The 11,448-nt window shown below is 36.8% G+C and overlaps 1 protein-coding gene across 3 annotated transcripts in view; it reads right to left on the reverse strand.

The window, feature by feature from the left end:
• dok6 (docking protein 6) overlaps positions 1 to 10,714 on the reverse strand; it is a 106,370-nt gene extending 95,656 nt beyond the window's left edge. For all 3 annotated transcript variants that reach the window (XM_088642204.1, XM_088642202.1, XM_088642203.1), the window contains exon 1: positions 10,498 to 10,714. In XM_088642204.1, coding sequence (XP_088498330.1) covers positions 10,498 to 10,563 — 66 coding nt within the window. In that variant the 5' untranslated portion in view covers positions 10,564 to 10,714. The remainder of the gene's footprint in view (positions 1 to 10,497) is intronic.
• Positions 10,715 to 11,448: the final 734 nt, after the last annotated feature.

Genomic DNA, 11,448 nt, shown 5'->3' on the forward strand with positions numbered 1-11,448 from the left:
ACATTATCTGTTTAAATTATATTCAGAATTAAACTGTATGTACCTACTGTATATATCAATTTTGTACATACTGTATATAGCACAGGGCACAAGATGTGGATAATTAAAAAGCCAGCATAGCCTGAGGTTATCTCTCTTGTACACAGAGTCTTAATGGTTACCTTAGTCCACATTCTCTGTATTTTGACAGGGATGTACAGGGATAACCTACAAACAAGGTGAAGTTCTGAAAAGAAAAATACCCAGAATCACAATGGGCTGTATGGAAAATCTGCTGGTTGCAACACTGCAAACACTCCAAAACACCTATAGCTACACATGTGAGTGAGCCAGAGTGACCACTTATATGGAAGTGAGTTTAAAACAGAGAACAGGAGGCATTTCTTTACCCAGAGGTACTGCATGTGGGAGTGTAGAATAAGCTTGACAGCAATGAAGTTAAAGCCAATATCCTGCTTGTATATTCATGAAACGACTGGATGAGGTACTTGAAATAATTAGCTACTGTTCTTGATGAATCAGATAACTTCCTTGGGTTTGTAACCTTTCTTACATTCTTACCATTCTTAACAACTTAAAACATAAGAAAGGTTACAAGCAAGAGGAGGCGATGTTTTTATGTTCTTAAGTAGTACATATTGAAAATATCTTTTTAGGATGAAAAATCCAGGCTACAAAATATTGAACACTGCACTGTAATATTGAAATCATACAAATATGTGTGCATTATTGCATTAATGCTTCCCAAAACACTTATGGAAAATCAAATACTCACTGCAGCCTCAATGCTTGACCGTAGAGATGGTTTTGACCGGGCTTGTGCCAGATGCAACTCTTTGCATTTAAAACAAATAAGATGAGTTTTTATTTTGTCTTTTTACTTTTTGCAACATGGCTGCAGTATACTGTATCTCATACAAGAATTAAGACTGGTCTTTTTCAGTACAGTAAACGCTTCTTTCTTACCATTCAACGATACAGGGCAACTTTATATAGGGAAAAGGGTACCACTGATGTACAATATGAATAATGACTCCCATCATTCAGTCACTGTTGGCTGTACAGTGGCATCGTTATTTAGTTTCCTGCTTGACTGGCTGCTCAGTGTGGGATGACCACCTGATCTAGAGGGTTTCTGGGCAGTATGATACACATTCTTAGTGACGACTTCACTACACTCAAAGGAATAGTGTAACCTCCCCCTGATATGTACTTCTCTAATTTTAACTCTATCTCCAACTTTTCTTAGAAGCTCCTTGGTTGACATGGTGATTTTTTTGTGTGACTAGAAATGTTTGTGTTTGAAATTCATTATCTCCAGTACCTGAGGTAACATACAGAGACATACTGTTTGGACTTCATTTCAGAGTGATTTACAGTAACTCTGAAATGAAGTTAAATCACTGTTTTCACACATACAGTAGAGACCATTGCACTAATTTTTCAGTGATGTAGTTTATGATATACAGTAGCTTTTAAACCATTCTATTGCAGCTGAACTGATTTAAATCTTTTGTAGCAAAGGTGTTTGCTACAAAACATATGAAACATAAGAAAATAAAACATAAAACATACTGTATGAAAACTTAAATAGATAATTCTTTATTCGACCTTAAAATCTTTTTACTGTACATGTTATCAGTGTTTTAAAGCTTTGGAGTAAACTAAGAAGATTCCAAATAGAAAGTTCTATTTGAAAACAATGTGATGGCAAGTTCACATTGTAACAAAACGTGGAAACTGAAGGCAGTGAATATTTTTGTAAAGCACTGCATATAGAAAGCGAGAGAGGGATTATATGCGTGTGTCTGGTAGAATAAGTCTGTGCTGTATATAAAACAGCAAATCAATGTTTCATTTACTAAATTATGAGAGGTTCTTGATTTGGGTGTTTTGTTTTTCACAAATAGCTCCAAGTACTAGTTGTGACCATTCTAATTTACAGTATGAGCAGTACAACCATACTAATTATTGAGCCACTAGATGTTCGTCAAATTATTTTAGATTTGCTGTATGAATTAAAAGTTTACAGCTATTTAAGTGATGATCAAATGTTTCTGAACAAGTAGACATACAATACTTTTGGTAAATATAACGTAACAGAAATCATTAAATGTTAAAGACACCATTTTTTCCTAATTAATTTACTATGGAGATTAAGGTTTGCTCACAGGAGACAGAACCAGAATACTCCACCGGTAACAAGTTCTCACTCTCCATTCTCTTTTTTTTATGTTTTAAACAAAAACACGTCAGGTTTAATTTTCATTTTGCCTACAGTAGATCGTTTGAAACCCATTCTTAATACAACAAAAAAATCAAACGTTTTTTTTTAACCTTACAGATATACCTATAGGTATAGAATATACAGTATCAATAGGTATCCGATTTTGAAATTTTGCATTAACATAGCTCATAAATTACAGACACTTTTCGCTTAGCGAAAATGCACCAGACTTCAGGCCAAACTGGAAACACCCGGGCGCCTCTGTTATTCACCCGCTCGCCTCAGTTTCACGGAGTACTAGTAAGTACAAATTCACTGTACTTAAAGTGCTAGTTGAGTGAGTGACATACTTTCAGTTGAACAATCTACACCCTTTTACAACATACTGTAGCAACTTACCACCCTAAGACTGTCATATAAGTGTAAGTTATTATTATTATTACTTTCATCTTGGTCAAACAAGCTACGGACATCCTTAAAGAAGATAGCCCAACTACTTTATCATCGTTACCAATATCAATTGACCCGCTCTTTTAAAAAACCTGTGGCCAGTGTTAAATCTCCTGCCATGCTCATGCTATGTCAAAATTTTAAATTACTTCATAACCGTATTTTGATAAATAAAGCACTTATAAGTTGTCCATTTAGTAGTTATTTTAAGTACTGTATGTCTTTTTTTCTATTTGATGCTGTAATACCTTTTTTTTTACCTGTAATGTATTTATCCGGTAATTTTGTGATGTTGGACGGAAATCTTTTCTGGTTGACGCATCCACACATTATGACGTGTAAATAATATTAATGTAAATGTTAAGTCTGTAAAACATCGTTTTGAATAACGTCACACTCTTCAGGATCGCATCCTGGACAAAAATCAAAGACTTACTCTATGGTTTTTGACCTTGAAGTTCAAAACACGTATTTTGTATTTGTTGTTTATATTCTCTCCAGTATGCTTCATCTTTTCAAGTTATATTATTTTCTTAGTGAGGCATATCGGTCTCATTAATCCCATCTGTATTTTTTACGAGACAAAAGACATATTGTTTTTTTTCCATTAATCAGGAATTTGGCTGTAAAGAGATCCCCATTACATTTCAAGAACCTTCTCCAGCGTGTTGTCTGTTTCTGCAGAGCATATTTCTCACGGGGAGCAGCAAGGTCAATGTGGTTAGCATACTGTAGCTGCCTTGCAGCACTGAAGCCCCATATTTAGTGCCTCTGGAGTTGTGTCGAGTTTGTATCGTTTCCCCGCGTTCGCGTGGGTTTTGTCCGGGTGCTCTGGTTTTCCCAGTACTGGTACTGTATGTTAATTGGTGGAAATTGTAGGAAAATTGGTGCTACTGCACTGTACGTGTGAATGTGTGCAGGTGTCTGTGTCTGCCCTGCCATCATATCCAGGGTGTATCCTATTTATGAGGATAGGCGCCACCTCCACCGCGAACCTGTATACAGTAGGACAAAACAATTAGAAAACGCGAGCATATTTCTCCTATGTTTATTCTTTTAGGGGAAGACATAGAATGCAACTGGATGTTCTAATTCTCTGTTTCTCGAGGAAACCAACATTACAGTGATCGCCGATATTACTGTACCTTAGATCTCCTTGGCATGTACTGTATACAGTTTCTTACTTTCACCTCAATTCAAAACAGCAACTGGTGCGTTTCTTTGTTGTCATTAAGAACAGCAGCCCTGCAGACTGTACAATGAACCTACCAGACCAGTACAGTAATAATAACTTGAAAAAGGCTGTCATTAAATTAAAGCAGTGTACTTTTCAATTAGATAAATGTATTTACGACCATACAGCCTCTTATTGGTTCTCACCATTATTAGACTGTTGGCTTCTGCGCTTCTCCTAAACACCCAGAACCAAAGAAACAGGATCTAGTTCAAGGTTACAGGGTGACTTGGATGCTGAACATTCAAACTACGGTTTATCAAACACCATTAATTTTGTTTTCTTTTGCCTTTTCCTCACACACATATAAATATTTACCCTAGAACCCGTCTATTCCATTACCTCATAGAAAAACAAAGAAGCGTGGCAGTGCTGTTAGCATACTAACAAACTCTGCCCTGTCTACCTCAGCAGTTCTCTGTACATTATACTGGAGATTTACTGCCCATGCATCTCTTCATCGTCAAGAGAGTTGTGTTAAACAGTGGCTTATAAGACACATTTTTCTTCTGTCAGCATGGTACCAAAATCTGTACACATGTATACTTCGACAGGCTCATGCGACGCAGTCCCGAATGGTAAAGGTCACTTCTTTTACCCTCCTGATGTGACTCTCATTGAGCAATTCTGCCCCCCTTCCCCGAGGCTCCAGGCACTGCAGTGAGAACTAGACTAAAGTTTTATAAATAGCCTATTCTCTAAAGAGGTATTTAAATAGCACTTTCACACTTTGCAGCAGACTGTGGCATGTGTGCATTGCCATTCTTCTTCACTTTAGGAAGCAGTTTTTATTTTCACATCATTAGTTATCATTAGCTACCTTGCTCAATTAGTCTGCTCTCCTGCCACGCGGTATGATCTATGCTATACATTATTATTATGTTATATGTGTTCTTTAGATATGCTGTATATACTGTATGTGCATTCTCAAGAAAACCATTTGTCTGATTGATCTACATGAAACACCATCATCCCTTGGAAGAGGCAGAACATATGCACATTTTTACATTCATTGGAGGCTTATAACTTTATACCTGAAAAGGGCTCTACAGTCAAAACCGTCTGGTTTTCTTTTTCTACTTTTCAGTGTTGAGTGAACCTCCACTTTGAATTGCAGAAGGGGTTGTTAATCCTTTGTAGATGTATCGAGAGGATATAATTAATTTCATTTGTGGACTGTATAGCTATCTGCGTCTTGTGCAGCAACTTCTTTTTTTCCTGAATGGGAATCGTGCAACTTTACAAAATCTTTTGTGCATTTTTCTTTCTTCTACAACCTGGTGAAAAATATCTGTACCATTTTAATGAACTCGTTTTCTGTATTTCTGTTTGTGGTGTAAAATTGTGTTAGTGTTTGGAAACAATTAGAACACACATGCACATATTACTCAGTAGTAACTGAATACTACAGTAATACATTTTGAGTTTAAATATTTCATGTACAGTATGTACTGTATTAATAATATAACTGTGGATGGCATTTATTGATAAAATTATAATGACTTGTGAGGATTGTCTGCCTTATGAGGGAAGAGGTAAGCAAGCACCACACTCACTAATGCAGATACTAAGTTGAAAGATCGAACACATCGCATCTACACAAAATAACATTTTTCTATGAAACACAATAAGAAGGGAAGACGCAAAATAAGAGGGAAACAGCAAAAATCATGCATCCATCCGTTTTCTAACCAATTTTTCTAACACAGGGCTGTGGGGGAGCAGGTACCTGTTGTGGCAGGCAATGGGCACAAGGCAGGATACATACTCAATAGGACACCAGCCCATCTCATGGCACATACAAACCCACACCACGGCCAGTTTTCCCAGCACCTAATTAACCTACCAGTATGTCTTTGGACTGTGGGAGGGAACTGGAGCACCTAGACAATATACAATATACAAACTCCACACTGATACCACACCAACACCACTGCAAGCCTGCAAGTACCCAGGAGGCCACAGGAGGGTGCTGGGCTGCCTAGCTAATTAATAATAATAGTAATAATAATAATTGCTTACACTTATATAGTGTCTTTCTGGACACTCCAATCAAAGCGCTTTACACTCCCCACCACCACCACCAGTGTGCAGCATCCACCTGGATGATGTGACTGCAGCCATAGTCCGCCAAAACACTCACCACACAATAGCGATCAGTGGGGGAGGAGAGCAGAGTAATGAAGCCAAATCATAGAGGGGGATTTTTAATGACCACAGAGAGTCAGGACCTCAGTTTTACATCTCATTCAAAGGACGGCACCTGTTTACAGTATAGTGCCCCTGTCACTATACTGGGGCATTAGGACCCACATAGACCACAGGGTGAGCACCCCCTGCTGGCCCCATTAACACCTCTTCCAGCAGCAACCTTAGTTTTTCCCAGGAGGTCTCCCATCTAGGTACTGACCAGGCTCACACCTGCTTAGCTTCAGTGGGTTGCCAGTTGGGAGTTGCAGGGTGATATGGCTGCCAGCTTATTGTTAATCCCAGTAAACAATAAGCAAGGTAACTATTCAAGGTACTGCATTTAAAGTTGAGAGAAATAATTATAAAAAAGGAGAAAATTATAGAAAAAAAACGTTTTCTAAAAGTTTAAAACTAGAAATGCAATTTTTTGGCCTCGGCAAGTGACCAAAACAAAGCTTTCACATTAAATAAAATCACCCAGAGATTTAGATACATGAAATAATAGGATTCAGGAAATTAATTAATGACAAAAAAACAGAATTGATACCAGTAGGGAGTTGTGTGGTTGAGAAAAGTGGGCGCCTGTACTTGAGGCCCAATGTAGGACATTTTTGTTGATCACAGACGCTGAGCTCAGGCAGCAGAGCTAATGGGCCAGAAAATTAGGAACTGGGACTAATTGTATGCCAGCAAAAGTTAGAAGCAGAGAATGAGAAATAGTGGAAAGAGGGAATGAAGTAGATGACTGAACCTGTAGGAAAATGTATCTAAAAATCACAAAGAAGGGTAGATGGTAAGTAGGCAGGAAGTTGGAAAAACCCTGAAAGGATTAGTGGTATCGAACAGGGGCAAATCAAGCATATTATACCCCCACACTGAGAAATAGTATTCAAAACATTTACAAAAGTGAAAATTTGAAGAAAAAAAAATTAAAAACAGACACTGATACAGACCCTCTCAGTGGGGAGGAAGTTTCTCTAGCAGAGAGCTTGAATGCTACAGTACATAACCTACTGTACCATCCACTGCTTTCAGCTAAACTCTGGGAATGGTCAGAATTCCTGAATGCTGGGCGTGGGATATGGTGACTAATCTAGTAATTCTATCAAATAGTACGGTTACACTGTGGTATGCATTGTATGCTTACAAAAGAACCTCAAGATCTATACTAGAAGAAAGTGTGAGCCAAGGGAGACGTTTAAGGATTAAATTAATCTGATCTCTTTTCTGAGCCTTGGTTAGCATGCAGTATGTGCTTCTGAGTTTAGAATTAACAGCACTCACTCTTTCAAACACCAGGAAATTCAATTTGTGTTTATATGAATGAGTGGCTACTAGTCATGATTAAAATGGTGAACATGATTTCTTAAAAAATGATAGATTTTGCTTTATGGTTCATAGAACATAGTCTAAATTCTTATTTTAAAGTATTATTAATAATATAAAAATATAACAGAATATAACATCCCCTCATATGGGTTAAATGTCACCCTGTACTGAATTAACCTCTCATTCTCAGTTCAGGTTTAAGGTACTGCAGTACGCAATCAGTATCCATATTAACCACTCTCTCAGTGCAGTGTTAATGTACTGTAGTGTCCAGTCAGTGTGTCTGTATTAACCCCTCTCTCTCAGTGCAGTGTTAATGTACTGGAGTGTCCAGTCAGTGTGTCTGTATGAACCCCTCTCTCTCTCAGTGCAGTGTTAATGTACTGGAGTGTCCAGTCAGTGTGTCTGTATGAACCCCCCTCTCTCTCAGTGCAGTGTTAATGTACTGGAGTGTCCAGTCAGTGTGTCTGTATTAACCCCTCACTCTCAGTGCAGTGTTAATGTACTGGAGTGTCTAGTCAGTGTGTCTGTATGAACCCCTCTCTCTCTCAGTGCAGTGTTAATGTACTGGAGTGTCCAGTCAGTGTGTCTGTATTAACCCCTCTCTCTCAGTGCAGTGTTAATGTACTGGAGTGTCTAGTCAGTGTGTCTGTATGAACCCCCCTCTCTCTCAGTGCAGTGTTAATGTACTGGAGTGTCTAGTAAGTCAGTGGGTCGGTATTAACCACATTTTCTTTCTACTGCAGTGACCACTCAGTCAGTGTGTCTGTAATGTATTAACACTACTCTGTATGCACTCACTAGTCTATTACTGCATAGAGTGCATGCATAGTCATAAACCTATACTGTACATGGGGCATACTAGAGATCAATTACCCTCGCATTTGGAGCACTGTTTTTTTCTGTTGTTAAATGACATCCCTTACTGTAATTATGCAGTTATTTCTCTATAAAAAATTAATATGCTTTTAATCAGAAAAGAACCGAGACAGGAAGTCTATGGAGTCAGCCGATGAAGTTTCAAATGTGGTGGCACACAGAGTTTTTTGTAAGCAATGCAGTTCAACAAAATAAAAACTGGGGATACTAACAATTTTTTCTTGTGATTGGTACACCTAAAATGCAACAGTCCTCAATTTTGTTTGACCCCTACAACAATTCCCCACATAGTTACATTTAATTGATAAAAAATCATTTCAATTACAAAAGTGGATACGTATTTTCCTTAGCATATGTCAGCATTCAACAATCTCAAAACCTACAACACTTTATTTAATGTTTTTTAGAAGGAACATAAGTGGTCTTTAAACTGATAAATATTCAATATTCAAAACAGGTCAATGTGCCATTATAGATGTGAGTGGTGTATATACTGTAGTATAATGCATTTAATGCTGAATACCTGCATACTGGACCTTCATAGAATGATAAATTGTAAAAGGGTAAAACTTTACATTGTACCCTTTGTACTTTGCATTTAAGAATTAGTTACTGTACATAGAGCACGTACAGTACCTAAATTGTGATACCATGGCATTACACAACATAAATGCAATGTAATTTTACAGTACATGTATCTCATTATGTAATTAGAATAAAGTAATCATTCTAGAATGAATGAAGTAATCACTATAAATGTTTTAACTGAAAGTGCAGTTTATGTATTTCTATTTGGGTTTATAAAGAATAACATTTCAGTTTATTTTGCCCACGTTCACTTTCAGTTCACAGATGAAAGTTGCCTTTTAATTTTTAATCTGTTTTAAAATATTCTGTTGTGTAACCAAAAATATAATTTTGAGGTTGACGTATTACTGTACTTTCAGGCGATAAAAAGGGTTGGTTTTGGTTTTAGATATTTAAAATAATTATTTTTTTCCAATTGTTTATTTTATTAACTTGTACAGTATATTGAGTGCTGTAGAGTGTTCCTTAGCAGCCTTCATCAGCATGATTAAAAACATTGTACAAATGCAAAAATCAAACAAAAACAAGTATTTATTATTATTGTGCAAACTTAATCCCATGTTAAAAAGTCACTTGTTTATACTGTAGCAAGTTATCAGTTTTATATCTCTGTATTGCTTCTAAATTCTAATGGGAACGATTTCTGATAAAATTAGTCAGACTCTAGCTTAGAGCCAGTATTGCTGAATCTTTACAACAGAACTACCGTAGCACATCATCACTGTGCCTGGTAATGAGAACGAACATCTCTCATTTACTTCTTTTAACCTGAAGCTGTGCATCGTACATCACTGCTCTGAAACAAAGCAACAGACCTAATTGCACGTTACAAGACAGGAAGGCACCAAAATAAATCATCCTAATACAAGCTGCAGCCAAAATGATTCTTTTCAGGAATATTGTCAAATGTGTTAAAGAAATTTCAACTGTACCAAAGCCCATATCACTCAAAAATGACATACAATGGCTCTAGTTTCAAAGCGTTACTGAATTTGTCCGTATTTTTTTACTTTTCTTTTTTGCTTTGATTGTGACCACATCAACTCTGGTAAAACAAGTCATTTAAATTAAAAAAAAAACTTTTACCTAAGCATCATACAGTAAGTGATACTGAAGTGGGCTCATATAATATAATATACAGTAATATACAGTAATATATTGCATATAAATGTTTCATTCAAAATGAACTTTTTTCTGTATTTTGAAAAGCAAGAGGAAGTTTCTAATAAGTCTGAGAGTATAAAATGTGCATGTGAATTTACAGAATGATGCAGACAGCATGCCATTTAGATTGAAATATTTGCATATACAATTCATACATTTACTGTACAACCTAGCTAAAACAACAAAAATCACATACAGAGAAGTAAGCAGCTAAGTAATGCAATTTCAATTAGCAATATTAAAACAAATGTAAGAAGTTACTTTCAGGATAAAAGGTAGCCTTGCCTCTAAAAATAGTTTGATCTTTTTTTCTTTCTCATCTTTTTTATTTCTTGGAACACACAAAGGACAGTAACCTCAAAACAATAAAAACCTTTTTTTAAAAATCCAGCTGCTTAAGCAATTACTAGCCATGCTGACAGCAAGTGTTACTCACCCCCAGCTTCCTGCTACGAAATTTCACATATCCTTGTTTCACTATGTCATTAAAGTTGGAAGCCATAGTCACTCAATGCTATCCTCCCCGGCTTAATTTAGTCCCCTTTTGTAGCTGTGTGTGAGTCTTTCTTAAACTGCTCCGGCATTCAGACTTCAGAAGCCTGCTCCAGTGTAAGTGCACCAAAGGCTCATTCCATCTGCACAGAGGGAGATAGAGTCCGTCAGCTGATTTAATTCACTAGAAGCTCTGCTTCCTGGATTACACCACCCTTTATCCATCACAGGGGTGCAACCCAGACACTTTTTTCTACATTCATCTGGAATGCAATCCAAGAAAATGGGGTCCTGCAATTGATCATTTCACTGGAGAAGACACTGCAAGGCACATCCTCATTTCTTTATAGCACTTCTTTCTTCTACACATAAAAACAGCATTTGTACAGGGATTTTAACTGAGAAGCAGTTTAAAAACACATGGAATCTAATAAGCCAATTATTATTATTCTAGTCAGGTTCAAGCTTATTATTCCAACAAGTTCAGTATATAAAACTTTACAAACTTTATATGTCTGTGTGTCTGTTTGTCTCATGGAGAGCAAGTTGGGGTATGCGAAAAGACATATTCCTAATCCAAGAAATTGTATATGGCCAATAAAGTGATCTTACTTGCTTTGTGTAAAATGGATTTGCTGCACTTCCTCTATAGGTGATCAATTTATGATGAATAGACACAGGAGAGAATAGCAATGAATCGTGCACTCGCACAATGATATTTGTTTCCTACTCCAGATTAACAGGTGGTTACATTTCAGACAATATACTTAATAAAGACGCTTATGATACTCAGAAACTGTTAAAAGGTTTAACCTATTTACAAACCCTATTCAACCTTTCAGGAGAAATACTGAGTTATTTATCTAATAGAGTGTAGTTTTAGCTGACCTGGACA

The sequence above is a fragment of the Lepisosteus platostomus genome, chromosome 8, assembly GCF_059453375.1.
Source record: "Lepisosteus platostomus isolate fLepPlt1 chromosome 8, fLepPlt1.hap1, whole genome shotgun sequence".
NCBI lineage: Eukaryota > Metazoa > Chordata > Actinopteri > Semionotiformes > Lepisosteidae > Lepisosteus > Lepisosteus platostomus.